Source organism: Nipponia nippon, unplaced genomic scaffold, assembly GCF_047370975.1.
Source record: "Nipponia nippon isolate SJK-2023a ecotype South Korea unplaced genomic scaffold, ASM4737097v1 scaffold_35, whole genome shotgun sequence".
Lineage (NCBI taxonomy): Eukaryota > Metazoa > Chordata > Aves > Pelecaniformes > Threskiornithidae > Nipponia > Nipponia nippon.
Genome location: NW_028262353.1, coordinates 2,127,904 through 2,148,379, shown reverse-complemented (window position 1 = coordinate 2,148,379; position 20,476 = coordinate 2,127,904). Strand labels below are relative to the sequence as shown.

The window sequence follows — 20,476 nt, the reverse complement described above, 5'->3', positions numbered from 1 at the left end:
AAAGGTCACGGTGAAGACGGCATCCGGGCGGCCGGCGGGGCGCCGGGCTCGCTGGCCTCGGTAGCGTCTCCAAAATCAACAGCGGGGCCGTGGCGGGGGGCTCCCCGCGCCGTGGCCCCCCGTCACCGGGGGACATCAAAGCGGGGCGGGCGGCTTTGATGCTGGAAAGCAAAATTAAAAAAAAAAAAGACAAAAAGACATGAAACGTCACCTCTCGCCCCCCCCTGGGGTTTGGCACCGGCCGTGCCCGTCTCCCGCCGCCGAGGTGGCGGCGCGGCCGCGGCCCCGGGGACCCCCGCGCCTCGTTTGCCATCAAACCCCTCATTTTTTGTAAACCAGGGGCTTTTTCTTGGGAAACTCCCCCAAAAAAGCTCCCCCGCCGTGCCCCAGAGCTGGGTTGACCCCAGTAGCTCACGACGGAGAAGGGGAAGAGGCCCGGGCGTCCTAGCGGTGACAGTCCCTGTCATGACAGGGCTGGGTGCTGTGACAGGGCTGGGGCATGTCGTGACAGGGACTGGAGGGTCCGCTGTGGTGACAGGGCCCTGGGGATGTTTACACAGCGACAAGGGCCTGCGAGGACACGTCGCAGCGGGATGGTGGCTGTCGCGACAGGGCTGAGGCGGCTCGTGACAGGAAAAGGTAACGGGGGAAGCGAAGAGCGGCGCTATCGCGACACGGCCGGGGTTACCGAGCCGGCGTGGCCGCCCCGGGGACGCCGCCCGGGCTTGGGGGTGGCCGGCTCCGGGCAAAGCGGCCGGCGCCGGCGGGGCGGAGCCAGCACCAAAATGGCGCCTTTTCCGCCACATTCCCGGCGCCGCCAAGCCGTCCCTCCAAGGGCGCAGCCCGGCCGCTCTCCCCGCCTCCTCGCGGCGCCCATTGGTCAGTTTGAGACGGACCGCCGTTCTCATTGGCTCGGCGCCCCGCCGCGGCCGACGCCTCCGAGCTAAGATTGGGCAGCGCGCCCGTCAGTGTGCGAGCCCGCCTTCCCCCGCAGGGCGAACCGCGCCGCCGCTTGGCGGTCCCCGCTGCCAATCATTCCTCCGCCCCGCCTCCCCCCACCCATTGGCGGCGGCGCGCGTCCATCACGCCGCGGCCCACGCCGCCGCGGCCGCTCCCATACGGGGTCTCCCTGCGAGCCCGCGCGGGCGCCGATTGGTCCCCGCCGCCGCCGGCCCTCCCCCCCGCTCCCCCATTGGCCGCCGCCCGCGGCGCTCCCCCTCCCCCACGGGGCGGGGCGGAGGGGGCGGGACGCCTCCCGCCTCCCTCTCCCCTCCGCCGGCCCGCCCTCGCTTCCCATTGGCCGCCCTCCCCGTCGCTCGCACGCCCGCGGCGGCGCCCCATTGGTGGAGGCGCTGGCGGGGGTGGGCCGCGGGGCCGGGGCCGCGGCGCGCGGCTCCCTCCCTCGGCAGCCCCTTGGCGGTCACCGGCGGGGTTAGGCCGCCTCGTCAGCGAGCCGGGCCCGCCCGCCCCTCCTCTCCCCCGCCCCGCCGCCGCTCGGGCTCGCCCCCCCGGCCACCATGAGCGGTAAGGACGGGCCCGCCGTGCCGGCGGGAGGGGGGCGAGGGGCGCACGGCCGCCCAAGCAGACGCAGACGACGGCGCCCGCCCGCTCGGAGGGGCCAGAGGCGGCCCCGCCCCAAGCCGGGCCGGGCCCCGCCGGGCCGGGCCTCGCCTCGCCGCGCCGCGCCGGGGGGACCTGCCGGGGGAGGGACCCGGGGGAGGGGGAAGGCCTCGGGGGAGGGACCCGGCGGCCGGGCCGGGCCGGGCTGGGAGCGGAGGAGGGGGCGGCGGGGGGGGTGATGGGGGAGGCCGCGGTAATCGGGGCGGGGGGCACCGGGAGAGGGAGGATCCCGGGGGATCGGGCGCGGAAAGGGGGATTTTTTGCGGGGGGAGGGTGTAGGCTTGGCGGGGGGGGGGGGCGGCTGTGAGAGCAGGTACCGGGGGAGGGGGCGCTTCCCCCCCTCCCCCCGGGAAGGCGCCTTGGGGGGCGGATGCGGGGGGGCGGATGCGGGGGGCGGCGGGGGGGGGAGCCGTGGGTGGGGGCTCCTGGGGGGGGGGGAGCCGGGGAGGGGCGGGAGCCGGGGGGGGTGGAGCCGGGGTCGGGGGGTGTTTGGGAGGGAGGGAGTCCAGGGAAGCGATGCTGGGGGGGACCCTGGTCAGGGGTGCTGGGGGTGTGAGGAGGAGTGGGGGGCACAAGGCCCAGGTCCTAGCGGGGGAGGGGAGGGGGTTTGCCAGAGGAGGGGGATGTGAAGGCCCCTGAGCGGTGGGAGAGGAGGGACTGGGGGGAGCAGGGACCCCCGCGCGGTGGGGGTCACAGGGAGCACGGATTGAGGAGTCCTGGCCAGGGGATCCCTGGGGAGCCCCGTGGGCTGGATCCACGGCGGGGGAATCCCGTGGGCAGGGCAGGCAGAGGGCCTCCGGGGTGGATCCATGGAGGACCGGGGCAGGAGGTGTGCTCCCAGGCCAGCGGGGAAGGGAAAGGGGAGGCCCGGGGAGGACCTCGACGGGGGCCAGGGAGTGTCCCGAGCGGGTGGGGAGGAGCTGGAGCCTGGAGCTGGGCCGGGTCCTCCTCCGCCTGTCCCGCTGCCAGCTCCCCTTTGGCAGCTCCCTCCGGTTCCCAGCCCCTTCACGCCAGTGCCCGAGCAGCACACTGTCCCCCTGGAGCGCTTGCCAGCGTGCCTTCCCCCCTGCTCTGCCCAGCTCTCCTGCCTTCCCTGCCTGTGGCTCCCCATGTGTCCTCACACCCCTCATCCCCCTCTCCTGCCCAGAAATGTCTTTAACTCCCACTGTCGTTTCCCGCCCGCGCAGACCAAGAGAGTCCCGAGGAGATGGCGACAGTGAAGCCTGAGAAGGGCGAAGGAGATGCCAGCAGTAACAGCAGCACAGGCGGTGGGGAGAGCCAGGTGAGTGTGGGGAGAGAGGAACAGCCCAGGCTGGCGGCCTCCTGGCTCCGCTTGCCCTGGGGAACTCGCCGTCCCCGTAGCAAAGTCCAGGGCCGGGCCGAGGTGTTTGTTTGGCCCAGCCAAGCGTTACGCCGGCTCCTCTCCCTGGGCAGAGGAAGAGAAGGGCGAGTGCGCGCCGGGGGATCGTCACGCTGCCAAACGCCCTGCCGGAGCGCTGACCCGCAGCACCCGTGGCTTCCCCTCCTCCCCCAGCTCTGTGCAGTGCCCTCAAAAACATGACAGTTCCTCTGCTCCCAGTAGACACCGCAGCCCCGACTGGCCCTTCTCCAGGTCGGGGTGCCCAGGAATGACTGCACTTCCCCGGAGTTGTTCTCCTGTGGGGAGATTCACCCGCTTTGGGGTGGAGGAGACGTCTCTTCTTGCCTTTTACATGCAGACTCCCTCCCAGAGGGTTTTTCCCTGTGGGTTCAGTCTGTCCTGGCCTGACAGCCCTGTGTCTGGCAGTTGTATTTTTCCGGCTGTGGGTGGGTTTTCTCAGGAAGGAGTGTTTATCTTTTCCAAGTATGCTCCTCCCTGCTTTCTTTTTTATTTCCCCCCCCCCCCCCTTTTTTTTTATTTTCAGCCTGCCCATTGGGCCGCCTCCTGTTTCCTTAACTCCTCCTCTCCTTCCCAGGAATCGCAGCCTTCCCCGCTGGCTCTGCTGGCAGCTACCTGCAGCCGGATCGAGTCTCCCAACGAGAACTCCAACAGCTCCCAGGGCCAGCAAGGTGGGAGCGGCGAGCTGGACCTGACAGCCGCCACCACTCAGATCGCCCAGTCAGCCAACGGCTGGCAGATCATTTCCGCTGGCTCCAGCACGCCCACGGCCTCCAAGGAGCAGGGCAGCAACGGCAGCAACGGCGGAGACGCCTCCAAAAGCCGGCCCGTGAGCGCGGGGCAGTACGTGGTCACGACTGCTTCCAACCTCCAGAACCAGCAGGTGCTCACGGGCTTGCCGGGCGTTATCCCAAATATCCAGTACCAGGTCATTCCCCAATTCCAAACCATCGATGGGCAGCAGCTCCAGTTTGCCACCACCCCTGCCCAAGTCAACGTGCAGCAGGATGCCTCTGGTCAGCTCCAGATCATCCCCGGCACGAACCAGCAGATCATCACGAGCCGAGCGGGGACGAGTAACCTCATCGCCATGCCAAACCTGCTGCAGCAGGCCGTCCCCATCCAGGGCGTGGGCTTAGCCAACAACGCCCTCTCAGGGCAAACCCAGTACGTGGCCAACGTCCCCGTGGCTCTGAACGGCAACATCACCTTGCTGCCCGTCAACAGCGTGGCCGCCAGCCTGGCTCCCACCTCTCAGACGGTCACGTTGAGCAGCTCCGGCTCTCCGGACAGCAGCTCCCAGCCGGCCACCTCGGGTGCTGCCATCAGTTCCACCAACACGGCCACGTCTCACGCTAGTTCCGGCGCCTTTTTTACCAACGCCAACAGCTATTCCACCACCACCACCACCAGTAATATGGGCATCATGAATTTTTCCACCAGCGCAACGGTGGGAACCAACGTCCAGGCGCAGACACCCCAGAGGGTCAGCAGCGTCCAGAGCTCGGACTCTCTGCAGAGCCAAGTTTCTGGGGTGGCTTTGCAGCCGGGGCAGCAGAAAGAGGGGGATCAGAGTCAGCAATCGCAGCAGCAGCAGATCCTGATCCAGCCTCAGCTAGTCCAAGGAGGGCAGACAATCCAAGCCCTCCAGACCACCCCGCTCTCTGGGCAGACCTTTGCCACTCAAGCCATCTCCCAAGACGCCTTGCAGAACCTGCAGCTCCAAGCTGTCCCCAACTCCGGGCCCATCATCATCCGAACGCCCACGGTGGGTCCCAACGGGCAGGTGAGCTGGCAGACCATCCAGCTCCAAAACCTTCAGGTTCAGAACCCCCAGGCCCAGACAATCACCTTGGCCCCCATGCAGGGAGTGTCGCTGGGGCAGACGGGCAGCACCAGCACCACGCTCACCCCCATCGCCTCCCTCCCCAGCGGCACTGTCACGGTCAACGCTGCCCAGCTCTCCTCCATGCCAGGCCTCCAGACTATTAACCTCAGTGCCTTGGGAGCGTCTGGGATCCAGGTGCATCAGCTTCAAGGGCTGCCGCTGGCCATAGCAAACACTGCCGGTAAGTTGTTTGGTCTTGGTTCCTTTCCGTAGCTGGGCAGAGGAAATCGAAGGCGAAATGATGTTGCCTAGCTGCACGCAGCTGGCTCCGTGCGCTGTCTGGACTCTGCGGGGTTCAGGGTGCTGGCACAGTCATGCCAGGGCTAGAGCTGGGGGTGATCGATGCCAAACCGTGTTGGCAAGCGGGCTGGTGCTTATGCTGGCCCCGGGATGGAAGTATTAAGCCTCTGCTGATCGCCAGGAGACACTGAAACTCATTTTGGGGAGTTTCTGATCTAATTAACTCTCTTGGGAGGCTGATGGCATGAAAAGAAACCGAGGAGATGCCTGTGAATGGGGAAGGAGGGAGATGTGCGGAGAGGAGAGGCGGGGGAGAAGGGGGACGCTGTGTGCGGCGCTACAGGTGAAGCGTGGTTTTGTGCGAGGCCGCCGTCCTGCCCCAACGGCTGCCCAGGGGTCTTGGGTCGGGGCTGGGGCATGGAGCTGAGTCCGGCTCGGCTGTGGGAGCCCGCAGAAAGAGTCACAGCCTTATAAAACTCCGGAATAACTTAAATCCCCCCTGCCCTCCCCCTAGAAAACAAACAAACAAAAAGCCTTGGGGAATTTCCTTGCAGGGGCGGAAGAACGGGCTCTTTAAGTGTATATTTAGCCTAAAGTTGGGTGCTGGTGTGGGACGCTGTGATCTCATCCTGCCCGAGACAGGCCCGCGTTCACGGCTGGCGCGGAGCTCCCTGCTCAGTTCCCTCGGATCAGCCCCGTCGTCTCCCAAAAGCTCCCACCAGCCCCGGGGGGGTGCATGGACATGGGGTGCGAGCTTGAGGCCACTCAGCTTCCCCTTGGAAATGCCGTGCCTGCCTGTACGAGGCGGCCGTAAGCTCCTGCTGCGGAAGAAATCGGTGCCGAAAAGGAGCTCTGCTTGCTTTTCCAGTGTTTTTCTTTTATTTTTTTTTTTTTTTTTCGTTCTGGCTCCAGCTAAAAAGGCAGTTGCTAGATTTAGTCACAGCTGAGAGGCAGCGAAAAATGTTGCTCAATCCGACTCGTGCTTCCTTCTCGCGAGAGGAGGCGGCTGCTCTCCCGGAGTTGTTTTGCAGCGGTATTTTGGGCTGTTGCTACAGCAGCTTGGCTTCCAGGCGTCCACGGGTTTATTACAGACCGTGTCCCAGTTGGGATTAGCCTGATCCTTGAATTTCCCCGAGCGGAGAGACCCGCTTGTGCTAGAGGACGTTCGTTTTTGCACCCAGAGGGGAGCTGATGGTGCGTCACCGCTTTTATACGTGGAAATGCGGGTGGCGGAGGGCCCCTTTCGTCTTTGGCAGGATCCCCTCGCCCCGCAGCCTGGCGGGGCCGCTTGCGTCGAGGCGTGCTTGTTTTGAAGGCACGGAAGAAACGCATGGGCGACTCCTAGTTCCTGTATTTGTGCCTGGCTCTGCCCTCGGAGGTGGGGCAGGGAGGAACGCTCCAGAGACCACCCATCCAACGCGCTCATGCTGGGGAGCCGCCTCCTCCTCCTCCTTTTTTAGCTCGTCAGCATGTTTAGCTCTTGATCCACAGCGACAAATTCACCGTCTGACGCTGGCGGCTGCACCTAGCACCGCGGCCGAGGGCCTTGCTCGTCCTTAGCTCGGAGGATGTGACGTTCAGGCGCCGCTTTGATGTTGTTACGTTTGAAAAAACCACAGCAGAGTTCAGGTTTCAAAGGGCTTGTGGGGACCGAGACCCCCGCTCGACGGGACCGTAAGTCAGGCTCCTAGGACGAGGTCGCAGAGGCTGCGGCTGGGACAGAAAGCTTCTGGCACTGATCCGTTCGCACAATTTGCATGGTTTAACTCAGGCTGGAGGAGTTTTTCTCTAGCTGGGTCCCTCAGAGGTGGTGATAGGTCTGTTTGTCCCCCTGCCACCTGCAAAGAGCCCCTCTCTGGTGGGTGCTGAGCCTCCCCGGACCTTGTACTGGGTGCGTCGTCTCCCTGCACCACGGCCACGTAGCTGAGCCGTCCTCTGCCACATTATGGGGCTGTGAATGCGGATCCCTCCCACTCCGAGCTCTCTGATGGCAATTTAAGGGAGCGGTTTGTTACCAACTCTGCCTGTTGTCCAAATCGCCAAACGTTTCCCACGAGGAGCCTCCCCTTCGGCTCTGCGAGCCCACACCACGTGTGCTGGAACTTTCTGCGCTCGCTTTCTGCTCGAGGCTAGGAGTTGGGAGGGTTTTTTGTAGCAGAAAAAGCTCCTCTGCTTCCGAGGGAGGTGAATGGAAAATAAAAACTCAGTTTTGCTTGGGAGGGGAGACCGGCAGCTGGTCTTCCCAGCCCCTTGGGTGTTGCCACGTGTTACGGTGTGGTGGGGAGAAGGGGGTGCGTGGCGAGGGGTTTCGGTAGCTGAGCGTGCACCCCAGCTGCCTCCCAGGCTTGCGGCCACCGCGTTTCCTACCACTTCCCTGCAAATTTGTCGTAGCTGAGCTGCTTCAAAGAGCTCAGCTCGGCTTCCTTCGGGGCTGACAGCCGCCCCGGTGTCCCGGCTTGGTGGCTGCGGGGCTGCGGGAAGCACGTGTCTCCTTTCCTGAACCCCGCTCCGGTCCGTGGGCAGGGGGACTCCTCTGGGCTGTGGCTTTCAGCCCCTCGTGAGGGCTGGGGGCGAGTCGCTGATGAGATTTCTGCTTTTTGCTTTCCTTTCTGCGAAGCGGGGAGGGGAGAGATCCCCCCGGAGAAAATGACACCTAAAAAGGTTTTCAAAAATCAGATTTTTCGCTCCTGGCCATGAGGCAGAGCCCGGCGCTCTGTGCAAATGTAACTCAGCCTGTGTTTGTATTAATTAGGTGGTTTGCAGGCTGCCTCCTCCTCCTCGGTGTTAGATGGGCTGTGCGTTAGCCCCAGTGGCAGAGACATGAGAAGGCGAAGGCCTGTGACCGTAATGGGCTGGTATGCGGGCAGACAGGCCTTGCAGCCGGCTCTGCTGCGAAGGAAAGGCAGCCACAGAGCTGGGGAGGGGATTTCCTCGGCTGGCATTGCCCCAAAAACCCACGCGTGGGTTTGGGTGCCACCGCTCCCCACGCGAGTGGGCAGCAGGACTGCCTCCGGGATGAAGGAAAGAGGTTTTGGGCGCTCTTCTGTGGGTGTAGCAGTGCAAAGGTGAGTGTTGCAACACTCGGACACCTTGGTGGGGTCCTCACCCCAGAGAACAGCGTCACCCAAATGTCACCGCAGTGCTGGCCTGCTCGGGGAGGGGACGTCCTGCACCAGGCCCCTTCACGCGGAGGCTTTTTGGCAAGCGGGGTGGGGGCGATTTCAAGAAGTTTGCGATGCCGGGGTTTCTCTTCCCCTTTTTACCGAGCTTTAGGGAGGAGGAGAGGGACTTTTTTTTAGCTCCGTGTCTGTATAGCTTTGCCAGCGAAGTGGCTCTGCCCCATGTACCTGTCCCTGGCAGAGTCCTGCTGCTTAGTGCTTCGTGCCTCGGAGATAGAGAGCCCTGCCTGGCTGAGGTATGTGCTGGGTAAACAGGCGTCCGCCAGTGGCTTCCCATTAGGTCAGCGCTGGAGTTAAACCGCTCATCCGAGGCCCTTGTTTTGTGCAAAACAGCCGAGAGCTAAAGGGTGTTTTATTCCAGGGGAGAATGGAGCTGGGAGGGGGCAGGGGGCACTGGTGGGACTGGGGAGATGCACCAGCCCCTAGCCATGCCCCTGCCCAGCGGTGTTTTGGCAGGACGAGCTCCGTCTATCGTTTGGACAGGGGCTTGTGGTCGAATCGAGTGGTGGGACGTAGCGAGGACATCCTTCTGAAAGAAAAAAAAAAAAAGCCTTCAGGGGGAAGTAACCCTTTGAAATCTGTTTACCAAATGCATCCCCAGCTCTCTGCTGCGACTTTGTTCTTACAGGGCTCTTCCCTGCCGTCGGAGCACTGACACAAAGACCTGATTGTCTCCTATTTTCTGTTTTTAAGGGAAGCTTTGTAGCAGGGCCTTGATGAGACATCCACATGGCATCGTCTGCGGAGGGGAGGGGAAAATCGGAATCAATCTCGGGCCAGCAAGCCCTGACAGGATCTCTCCTTAACGTGCTGTAATTGTTTGTTTCATTACGCCCATGACATCACGTCAGAAAATAATTATATTGTGAAATTTCCTTCTCTAAGCTGTAGCTGGGCTGGACTTTAAATACCCTCCCGGCTTCCTTGGCTGACCTCTCTCCTTGCCATAATAAAGGGGGTGGTTTACTGAAAGAATTGCACAAATCCCAAGAGATCCCGGGGTCTGCTTGGGAAAAGGGAGTGATCCCGATATAGAGCCGGTGTTATTGCAGCACAGCTTTGTCTGAGCGAGGTTGTGCCCCACACAAAGTTGCTGTGGGTCTGGGGCTCCATGGGGCAGCCCTGCTGCTCCTCCTCCTGCTCCTCCTCCTCTTCGAGGCCGGGGCTCGGCCGCCCAGGAACTGGAGCGTGGGTTGGCAGCCGCGCTGGTCTGACTGGTTGGGTGCTGCGCACCCCGTGACTCCTCGTGGAAGAGTTTCCTCGCCCGGCTCCGGACCGTCTCGCCGGGCCCTAATCTTCCCCTTCCTTTTATCTGTGCCGACCTCAGCCCCGCTGCCTCCTCGCCGAGGAACGTGGTTTTTATCGCCCTTTCGCAGGAGCTGGATCCTGGGCCCCAGGAGTAGGGGTAGTTTCAGCGTGGCTCCTTTCCAGAGCCTCGGCTCTCAGGGCGCTGGCTCCCCCTTCGGAGAGGCTCACGCCGTCCAGCCATCTCCCCATCCCAGCGCAGGACGTCTAGGTTAGATGCCATGAGCGATGTGGGCGCAAATTCCCCCTCTCTGCAGAGGGACATGATTAAAAACACGGGCTTTGAGGCTTGGAAAAAGCGTCCGCCCTTGACTGCGGTGGACGAGAGGAATACAGAGGTTCAGGTGCGGTGAGAAATGCCTGCGGGGATTTCGCCGTCTCCTGGGTGTGCTTTGGGCTGGGCTCAGGCCACAGCCCTCCTCCTCGGTGGTCACGGGGATCGCCCTTCCCCGTCTCAGCTGGGCATTTTCCTCCTCCTGTGCTCCTCATGCGTCATCAGGGACTTCTCTTTTTAACTAGCCTGATTTCTTTTTTGGCGTGGTTTGGTAGGACCTGCCTATGCTATGAGGTGAAGGTGCTCCGGCTGCCAGAGCTGCCGGTTGCTGGTGATCTGGTTTGCCCTGGCAGGGACGCCCCAGTGAAGGCTTTGGCAGAACTAGAGGCTTCATCCCAGTTTTACGGCAATCCAGACTGGAATTAAAAGGGCAAAGGAGATCTGCGTTTCAGTTTGCAGCATGACAAAGGTATTTAGCAAGTCCTGAGGGGGTCAGGGATCTTGCAAATTGGACGAGGTGACCTCCTAGCTCACCTCCGAGTCCGCCCGTGTGTCGCAGGGCTGGGCGGACGCAGCTCCCGCTCCCCCTGCAGCCCACCTTGCTCTTGACCCGACAGCTCCATCCCTATTTATTTCTTCTCCAAAGGAAGTGTAATTTATTGTGACGCACAGAAACCTCCAACAATTAAAGGATATCACCAAACTTGCCGTGTGGCTTTTCAAGTCGTTAAACTCTAGATTAAAACACAATTACTCAATGTGCTGCAGCCTGACTTCAAAACTGCACCATCTTACGCAGCCGGGCACCGTGTGTTCCCCTCTCCGCTGTCCATAACTCCGAAGAATTATTAAGCGAGAGCTTGGCTAATTTACATGAATGACTTCCTACTGCAGATTAACTCATTTTGCAAATTAGTGAGGAAATCAAACGAGATCAAAATCAAGGGGACTGCATTACAAAACCTACTTTGTTCCTTTGTGTAGCAAGTGCAGCTTAATTGTCTTTGATCTGTCTGGAGTAGAGCGTGGTGGTGTGTTTTGGGGAGAGCAGTGAGCATCGGCGAGGCAACGCTGCTCGCTGCCACCCCGGGCTCTCAGACTCTGCCAAAAAAGAAGAGGAGGAGGAAATGGGGAGGACTTGAGTTGTGAGCTACAAAGGTTTGATTTTGGGGTTGGTTTTTTTTCAGGCTCATGCCTGCCGTCTGTCGTCCGCCGTGAGCGGAGATGTGCCGAGAGGTTTGGGGAGCCCCGGGGCTGCGTGCCGCTGGGTTTTGCTGCCCTTTCTTTTAGCCTTAAAACTTCCTCTTGCCTCTTTTCATTGCGTCTGGAAGCTGACGTCGGTTTGTCGTGCGTGCCCCGCTCTGCGTGGTGATGACTTACCCCCCTCTTCCTCTCCTGCCTCTGCAGAGTTGCAGCTGCCAATGTTGCAGAGTTTGCACAAGAAACTGTTTTGTTTTTTTTTTCCAGATCCTCCCTAAAAATGAACATCGAGTCTGTTTCCCCTCTCCTAAGGTCAGCTGGGGTGGATCTAAAAATGCTCCTCTCTTCTATCCACAGGGCATTTCTCACCTCGTTTTAGTTTGCTAAATAAAACGACTAAACCGAAGCATTTTTCCTCCGACGAGCAGTTAGAAGACAAGAAACACCTTGTCTTGAGAGAAGTCACAAACCAAGACTCGGGTGCTTTGGTCTTTTTTAGTGTGAGACTGGCAAACGTCTACCCCTCTTCTCGGGGGTCTCGGAGGTCGGGACCCCCATCCCGTGCTGACGGAGCGCGGGCTCCTTCGGGCAAAGACAGGTCAGGTACAGGAGCCGGGTGCAGCAGAGCGGGGTCAGCTCCTGCCCCTGTCGCCTGTCTTCACCGGCAAGTCCTTCCCAGGGTTTTCCAAGGATTAAACCCCCTCCTTGCTCTGCTATTAATATATTTTTTCAGGATTTCAATGACCTGAGCGTGGACCAGGGGCTTGGCAGCCTTCATGAAAGCTTTGGTCTTAGAAGTAATCTATATTAGTGGAGATAATAAACGTAAATTATCCAGCTGGTTTCTCTCCACCAAGCTTTCTCCTGAAACTGCAATATTCTGGAGACTTCGGCGCGTCCTGATATGTGAAGAATGAAGCGTGTACGTACAAGATCTGTCTTCTCTTGCCGTAATTTATTTATACCTTAATTAGATGCGAGCCATAGATTACCAGAAGGAGGATTTGGGTTTTTTCCCCTCCATATGACATGCCAACAGACTATAAAACGCTGCGTAGGCTTTTGCATGTTTGAAGATTGAAGCCATTCCAAGACATCAGGGCTGGATTCTCCCCCTCCCAAGCGTATTTTGGGGAGAGCGTGTATGTCTTCTCCTTCCTTTTAACAACAGCTCTCCCCGGACGGCACATACGCGACAGGGAAATCTCTAATCTGTCGCTGTAAGGCAAGCTGTTGTCGTTGGCTTATAAAGCTTAAAAGAAAAAAACCCCTCCCTGGTTCCCTCCGTGCTGGTTTTAGACTGTAAACATATGTTGCAAGAGCTGGAGGGGGGACTGAAAAGGTTTTGTCCTAAAATTGCTAAACTTTGCGGGGAGCGCAGGAATGTTGCTGATGAGGTACGGGAGGGCCCAGCCAAGATTTCCAAACGGGGCTCAAAATTGTGTCCCCTTTGCGGGGGGACAAAGAATTTCCCTCCTGCTGCCCGGCGGCGTTGAACAGCCAGGCCTGGCCTGGTCGCTGTCACTCGATGGCCAACAATGTTCCTTACCACCTTGGTGTCCCGGTTTGAGGGCAGGCAACCATCGCTGTTGGGGTTGTTAATGCTACCACCGCGCAGGAGCCCCGTCCCAGGGCTGAACTGGTCTGAGTGTGTCGGTCACGGGTGTTATTTGCAGCATCTTTTGGCTGTGATTCAGCCGGGCGTTTCCTCCTGCCCTGGTGCGGACTGGAGGGCATCCGCAGGGTTATACGGTCTTTGGGGCTGGTACCATCCTTTAACACGCGATGCTGGAGTGCAGACGTGTGAGCACGTCCCCTCGCCGTAACACGGACGACATCCCACCTTCTGCTTAGACAGCGGCGTGCGCCTCGTCCCCCTGCGGACAAACCGGCCCCGGCGTGACGTAAGTAGAGAGACAGGGCGAGTGGATGAGTCAGGGTTCGTTTCCTTGATTGCAACCCGTCTCTCCTGGTTCTTGCTTTGATGCTCTGAGTGTCTCAGTCCTCGATGGCAAAGGGCTTGCCCGGCGCTGCCGTCTCCCAGGAAATCTGGACCCCTGCGGATTTGGGGGGGCAGAGCAGCCAGCCCTCATTCCAAGCCTCCCTGTTTGCATGCTCCTGCCTGGGAGAGCGGAGCTCCTATTGATGCCGCCATGGCCCAGAGGAGTGAAATCGGAGCTGTTCCTCTTGCTGGAGGAAGCCCAGACATGGAGCATGGCCTGGCTGCGCACATAAATCCCCCACCGGCCGCGCAGATCATTGGCAGTGCCACCACAGAGCTGCTGGGCATCCCGGCCCTGAGCTGGCCCGTTCCCCAAGTAGCCAGGCATCTATTCCTGGTGGCTTTTGTCCTTTCCTGAGCATGGGCCTGTGCCCCAGCTCCTCCGCTGAGCTTTGCCAGGGCACCACTGACACCTGCTGGTAACTGCAAAGCCGTGGGGCCCGGGGAAGGCTGCCCGCTGCCAGAAACTCTTCGTCATTCCCCCCTGGTGAAACTCCCTCCCGGCCGCAGGGAGAGAGCCCAGCCTGCAGCTAATGGACGTTTCGGGCCGGCCTAAGTCTGAAGTTCATCCTTCTTCAGCGCCGGCACCTCTCCTGCGGATGCTTGGTGTGCTGCCTCCTGCCTAGAAGCTGCTACATGGAAAACCAGGTTTTTAAAACAAATTTCATCGCTTTGCTGAAGGTACTTGTCCCAGCAGGGCTTCTCAAAAGGCTGCGGTGGCCTCCTGTGGTAGCACCGCTGGTGGCAGCGTCTCGGTCCCCATGCCGGGGAGGTGGCCTTCGTTCCTGCAGCCCTGTCGTGACACGGCTCTGGAGGACACCGGCAGCAGGATCGTGGGCTGTTTTTTGGGAACGCCAGCTTTGGAAACCGCAGTCTTGTGACACTTGTGCTCCCCATTTAAGAAGCAGCTTCCAGGTACTGGGAAGAGGAGATGGAGTGAGTGAACCAGCGTCTCCCAGGGCACCAAGACGTCCCTTGCATCCCGATGTCCCCATCAGCCTCTCTCAGGGCTGGCTGGCACCGTCCTTCCCGTTAACTCATCCTCGCTGGAGCCAGCTGGGCAGCTGCTGATAAACAGCATCAGGAAAGCCCCCAGATGGGTGTTTTTTGGAGAAGACCCATCCCAACACAGCCTCATTTCCCGGCAGTGGGAGAGGATCTCCAGAAAGAGTGGCAGAGCGCAGCGTCATTTGCTCTTGGGGACAAGCGTGTGTGTTTGCACACACAGGTGTTTTATCTCAGCCCTGTGTTCAACCACCACCACGTTCAGGCAGTGATCTCAACCCTGGCTGCCTGCTTGCGAGGAAGTTGGTAGGAAAAAGGTGAATTTTGGGCTGAAATCGCAGCCTGTAGCCAGCCAAGGATGCCGCCGCCCGTCCGGCGGAAGCGTCTCGGCTCTAAATCTGCCGTTAGACCTATTGGCATATGTTAATTGCAGCTGAAAAGAGATTACTCAGCCTGCCGTCTCTGCGCCCGCTCCAGCTTTTCAGCATGAAAATAATCAAGCAGCGGAGCTTGAAGGGAAATAAAACACTTGTGAAGTGTAGATGGGGTTATTGGAGAAGCAATTAGATGACAGCATAAGCGTAGAGCAATAAAATGGCAATGAAAACCGATAGGCTTAAAAACTTCCTACCCCTCAACCCCCCCGTTACGAATGGTTTATGTTTGTCTGCATTTGGGAGCTCGTCACCGCTACCCTGCGGTTCCTACGGCTTTTGTAATTGGGAATTGCTCCTCGGGAGAGGGAGGGACCGCGTTCCGCGAGCAGCGCCAGATGATTTTTCAACTTTATATATACATATCCCTTTCTGTAATCGCAGTAATTAACCAGTGAGCGCGTGCCGATAATATCTTCGCTGATGGATGCTGCTGAAGACTGCGATCTTCCAGCCCACTTTATTTATCGCTGCCTTTTTTGGGGGGGGGGGGGGGGGGGGAGTGCGGTGGTTGGCAGGAGGGTTTGCATCTGCTCTGTAGATTTGCTCCTGGATTGTTGCTTTCATCAGGTTTAAGGTGGAGAGATGCTTGAAAAGGGAAAACTGCCTCTTTCAGCCCAAAATACAAGGGGGGAAAGGGACCTCGGTGAGGTCAGTAGCAGGGTGTGATTCAGAGAAGCCCAGGTTTCCCTCAGCGGTGTTTTGATGTTTGCTTTATTGCTGACACCAATTCGAGCTGGCCGGCGCTGCTCAGTTTACATTTTTGCTCTGTTTTCTGCACTAGGTTAGCTGAAATAGCTGGAATAGTTGGCAGGTGGCTGGAGTGACGTAGGGGGGGTGTTGTTCCGGAGAGACGTGGCTCTTACCTCTCCTCTGGACACGGACCAGAGGGCGTGGACCAAAATGTGGGGCGATGTGTGGGAGCTGGGGGGGCCCCCTGCTTTGCTGGGGGCTGTGGAGGGCAGGGAGAGCCCCAGGGCTCTAGGGAAGGCTTGGTGTGGGATTGCCAGGGCTGGAAAACACAGGAGCCTGCAGAAAGCCGAGGGAGAAGGCTGCAATTAATAACTTCCTTCAGCTTAATCAAGCCGAGACCCTCCCGGCTTTGCGGCTGCCGTGGGGAAAGGCCGGGGAAAGCCCCTCTCGCTTCCCTCCTGCTGGTCGGGGCTTTGCTGACCGAGAGCCCGCAGTAACCTCCTGTGTTCTTCTTCCAGGCGACCACGGTGCTCAGCTGGGTCTTCACAGCACGAGCGGAGACGGGTTGGGAGATGAGAACGCGGCTGTGGAGGAAGGAGAGACCAGCCCGGATCCACAGCCCCAGCAGGGACGGAAAGTGCGGAGAGAAGCATGTACCTGCCCCTACTGCAAGGACAGCGAGGGAAGGTAAGGCTGCTCTGCTGTGGATCCGGCAACGCCGGGCTGCCCAAGCGACCTCCGAACTCCCGGGAGCAGGCTGAAACCCCAAAAGCGTCTTGTTTGGCCCCGTTCTCCCTCCCTCCAGTCAGCTGGAGCTTTCAGGGTTGTTTTAACTCTTTCCCTTGGACTCTTTCAGGAGCTCTGGGGATCCAGGTAAAAAAAAGCAACACATCTGCCACATGCCGGGCTGCGGGAAGGTGTACGGCAAAACCTCTCACCTCCGGGCTCACCTGCGGTGGCACACCGGGGAGCGACCCTTCGTCTGCACCTGGATCCTCTGCGGGAAGCGTTTCACCCGGAGCGACGAGCTGCAGCGACACAAGCGCACGCACACAGGTAGGGCTCGGGATGCTGGTTCCCCCGGGATCTGTCACCTTCATCCCCCGGGATCTGTCACCTTCTTCCCTCAGGATCTGTCACCTTCTTGCCAGCCTGGGTGCAGGGGGAACTGGCTCAGCCTCTGCCTGACCCCTTTCTCCCTCCCTTCTCCCAGGGGAGAAGAAATTCGCCTGCCCGGAGTGCCCCAAACGCTTCATGCGGAGCGACCACCTCTCCAAGCACATCAAGACCCATCAGAACAAGAAGGGAGGCACGGCCAACAACGTGGCCATGAACGTCTCCGCCGTCCCCATGGACACGGGGGCCTCGGCGGAGGGTAACGGCGGGGCCACCCCCTCGGCCCTCATCGCCACCAACATGGTGGCCATGGAAGCCATCTGCCCCGAGGGCATCGCCCGCCTGGCCAGCAGCGGCATCAACGTGATGCAGGTGGCCGACCTCCAGTCCATCAACATCAGCGGCAACGGGTTCTGAGGGCGAGCGGGACGCGGGCACCGGCAGGCGACACGGCGGCGCCGTGCGGCCTGGGGCTGAGAGGCGAGCGGAGACGGAGCCGGGAGCTATTTTCACCACGAGGGTGACGTCCCTTGTCACCCTCCAGCACTAAAGCCCAGCTCCTCTTACCTGGGATCACAGCCCTCCTTGAGCTGTCCGACCTCCGGGGCCCGGTGACCACACACGAAGGCCAGAGCTATATATATATTTTTTAATTTCGGCTTGACCTTATTATTATTATTTCCCCCCCACCACCCCTATCCCCCCACTCCCTCCCCGAGATCCGTCTGCCCCTCCGTAGCTAGCCTTCGACGCCGTCATGCCTTGGTAAAAGTATATGATCGTTGAAATACTTTTTAGCAAAAAAAAGAAAAAAAAAAACCAAACAAAAAAAAAACAAACAAACAAAAAAAAAAACCAGAAAAAAAAAAGAAAAAAGATTCTATATTATTATTATATATATAAAAATATAAAATGTGTTCGTTTGAGAGAGGAGAGATTTTGCTGCGACCATGGCTTGGTCTCTTTGATGCCTTATCTTGGAACAGGTTGACCCTCTGGGACAGTTTGGACAGTGCCCGAGCTGTCCTTCAGACCTTATATTACATTTTACATTGTAATCTTAAAAGAAAAAAGAAAGAAAAACCACCCCAACCCCCCCGGTCTTTTTTGTACGCTTTGCTTTTAGGTTGTTCTTTAATTTCTTTGTAATTATTTGGGTGAGGTTTTGCTTTTTTTTTTATTATTTTTTTTTTTTATTTTCCTTCCCCCCTTCCCTTTGTAAAAATAACTGCCCTCTCCCTGCCCTTCACTGGACTTTTTGATCTTTCTTTTCCAGCGATCTTCTTGGCGAAGATCCTTTTCCTCCGGCTTTTCTAATCCTCGCTCTGGCGGGCTGAGCAGTGACTCTACCCGTGGAATCGATTTGTAAAAGGGTTTCGTGCAGGTTCACTCGAGCTATTTAGCAGAGGGTCTGGGACCCGGTGCGTTGGGGTACGGCGGGAGACGGCTCGGGAGGTCCTCCTCGGGGAAAACATCTATTTTTTTTGGGCCGCCATTGAATAATCCTGAAAAATCAGCGCCTCTGGAGCTGGGCAGCGGGAGACGGCGCTTTTCCACCCCGGAGAGGTCTCAGCGGCGAGGGTGAAGCATCGAGGGGACACGGGACGGGGCCGTCGCCTCGTGGGTTTTGCCGTGACGCTGCTGGAGTCCTCCTAAAAAGAAAAAAAAAGGGTGTTGGAAATGGGGACAGTTCAGGGAAAACCCTTTTGGTTTTCCAATCCCCGGCTTTTCCCACCCTGGGAGGACCGGGACGGCTCAGTCCTCTTCCGTTCTTCCTCCCACACCCTCCTCTTCCTGCTCCAGACAATATCTGCCCTTTCCCCTCCGGCCGTAAACAGGCAGGGGCTCCCTGCCCGCCGCAGGAAGGAGCTGTCGGGGGGCCCGGCGCCGTCCCCCCGATACCGGGGGGGATTTCATCTCAGGGTGATGCAGAGCACGCGGGGCAGCTTTTATTTCATCCCCGAAACAAGGCAACGGTGGGACATGGATCCCAACCACCCCCTCGAAGGCCGCGGGGAGCCGTTTGGTGAAATTTCTTGGGTTTCGAGCGGAAATTTTGGGGTGAGATGAGCACGAAACAGGGGCCGAGCTGGAGAGGAGAGAGCCCCGCCGGGCAGCTTAGCGGAGAGCTGAGCAGAGCAGGCAGCGTCGGTTGTAGGAGCGACCCTGGGATGTGGAAACCAACCCCGGGTCGGAGCCGGAGCGGGTGTTGAGCTCACGGTAGTGGTTCGGAGAGGCGGAGGTGGCCGCTGGCATCCCCGTCTCACCGGGTCGGGCTCATCGCCTGCGTCCCCTTCGCTTGCGGGGGGAAGGCGGCGCGGAGGCCAGAAGCCCCCGGTTTTCCTCGCTGATCTCGGATCCGTGAATCCCGCCTGCCGACAGCATCTTCCTCCCTCCCCGCCCGAACGCGAGGGGTTCGGCTCTTATCGTTTTCTGGAAGCGTTTTTATTTTTTTCCTGCCTGAGGATAACCAGGAAAATTCCCGGGATGCGGAAAGCGGCGATCCCCACCACCGCGCTCCCCGTTCCCGGAGATGCCTCCTCCTGGGCTTGCCCGGTGGGCTTCGGCGTAGCCGGGGACCCCCCCGGGGGGCGAATTTTCTACCGAACCCCCGAGCTCATCCACGCTCGGACGCTTCCCACGGCGGGGTGGGCTCGTCGGAGCCGCGGAACCCCCCCCCAAATCCACACCAGGGACCCCCTCCCGAACCATCGGCGGCAAAACCCAGCCAAACTGTGAAGTGCGAAGGTGTTTTTACCTTGGTTTGGTTTTTTTTTTTAAAAAAACAAAACAAAACAAAAAAAAAAATAAGAAGAAGCTCTGCAGGGAGGGAGGCGGCGAGCGCGACGATTCCTCCGGCCGATCTTTCCACTCTCTCTCTCTCTCTCGATATATATTTTTGCATTTGTATATTTTTATATAGGAAACTTTAAGCATTTGTATTTTAATAATCTGTGAAGCACTATGAGTTCCCCAGCGCGTTGTGTCCGTCTCCCCCCCCCCCCCGATACTGGAAGTTACAGAGAATTGGTAGAAAACAGGAATTTTGTTTAATTTAATTGTTGATATATTGGGGTTTTTTTCCCCCTTTCCCCCCACCCCGTAACGTGGGGGTCCCCGAGCCCCCCCGCGCTCGCCGGCTCTGCTCCGTCCCAGCCCCCCTCCCCTGCGCCCAGCGGGAATCAAGTGCCAAACCCCCATCCCGAAACCGGGCCGAGGGGACGGGCTCTGCCGCGGGGTTTTGGGGGGTCCCGTGTGTGTCCCCCCCCCCCCCCCGCTGATGTTCCCCAGCGTCCCTGATGGAGCTTAATTTTCCTATGGAAGCGCGGCCGGGAGGGAGGGGGGGGTCCTCAGCGGGGGACGGCGGGGGTGGGCTCTGCGGCCGTCCCCCCCATATTTTGGGGGGGTCAGAGGATTTGGGGGAGGGGGGGGGATGCTCCCAGCACCGGGGTGGGGGGCAGCTGGACCCGTTCATCCCCATTTCGGCTCTGTGGCACCCAGGTCCCTCCCCCTGCTCCTTGCACCCCACGGGGCCCCCCAACCCCCCTCAGCAGCCCCCCAAAACACCTCCAGCCACCCCCAGGGCGGGGGGGGGACACACACAAACGTGCCTTGACAAGGGGGGGGTGACAGTCTGGGGACAAGCCCCCCCTCCCCAAGACTTTATATCCCCCCCCCAGGGGGTTGGGGGGGGCAAATTGGGGCGTCGGGGCCGTCCCCAAGGCTCCCCCATCTCCCAGCTTTAATCCACCGTCACCCCTTAATTTTGGGGGCGCCGGGGCCGGTCGTCTATGCAGCACGGGGGGGGGGGGGGGCAAGGGGGGGGTCCCCCCCCCCCTTGCAATAATTCTCTCTCCCTGTCGAGACTGTTTGATCTTCTCCCGTCTGTGCTGTACATTAAATTTTGGGTTGTTTTTTTTTTTTTTTTGGTTGTTGTTTTATTTTCTTTTTTAAAAATCCGGTGGCCGACGTAATAACACCCAAAACGTGGGTTTTGGGGGTTTGGTTCCTCCCCCCTTCCCCCCCCGCCCCCCCCCCCCCAAAGTGCTATTTTTTTGTACAAAAAGACTTAGATGAAAATGTTAGTTTTTTTGGGGCTCCTTTGTAAACGGGGAATGATGATTGCTTGTTGGTTTTTTTTT

The 20,476-nt window shown here is 59.4% G+C and overlaps 1 protein-coding gene across 2 annotated transcripts; it reads left to right on the top strand.

The window, feature by feature from the left end:
- Positions 1-1,376: 1,376 nt before the first annotated feature.
- On the top strand, positions 1,377-19,699 carry SP1 (Sp1 transcription factor). Of its 2 annotated transcripts, none has more exons than XM_087771139.1 (6): positions 1,377-1,524; positions 2,808-2,902; positions 3,576-5,067; positions 15,737-15,905; positions 16,075-16,274; positions 16,432-19,699. In XM_087771139.1, the coding sequence occupies exons 1-6, from the start codon at positions 1,518-1,520 to the stop codon at positions 16,749-16,751; spliced, it is 2,283 nt and encodes a 760-aa protein (XP_087627265.1). In that variant the 5' UTR covers positions 1,377-1,517; the 3' UTR covers positions 16,752-19,699. The 2 variants fall into 2 exon arrangements, with proteins under 2 accessions (XP_087627265.1, XP_087627266.1); XM_087771140.1 differs by lacking the exon at positions 1,377-1,524 and adding an exon at positions 2,301-2,449.
- Positions 19,700-20,476: the final 777 nt, after the last annotated feature.

What these genes read in the sequence shown, in the direction of transcription:
- SP1 (XM_087771139.1), top strand. An exon ending in CAGGCGGTGGGGAGAGCCAG is followed by an intron (nt 2,903 to 3,575) that starts GTGAGTGTGGGG and finishes TCTCCTTCCCAG; the next exon opens with GAATCGCAGCCTTCCCCGCT. An exon ending in TGCAAGGACAGCGAGGGAAG is followed by an intron (nt 15,906 to 16,074) that starts GTAAGGCTGCTC and finishes GGACTCTTTCAG; the next exon opens with GAGCTCTGGGGATCCAGGTA.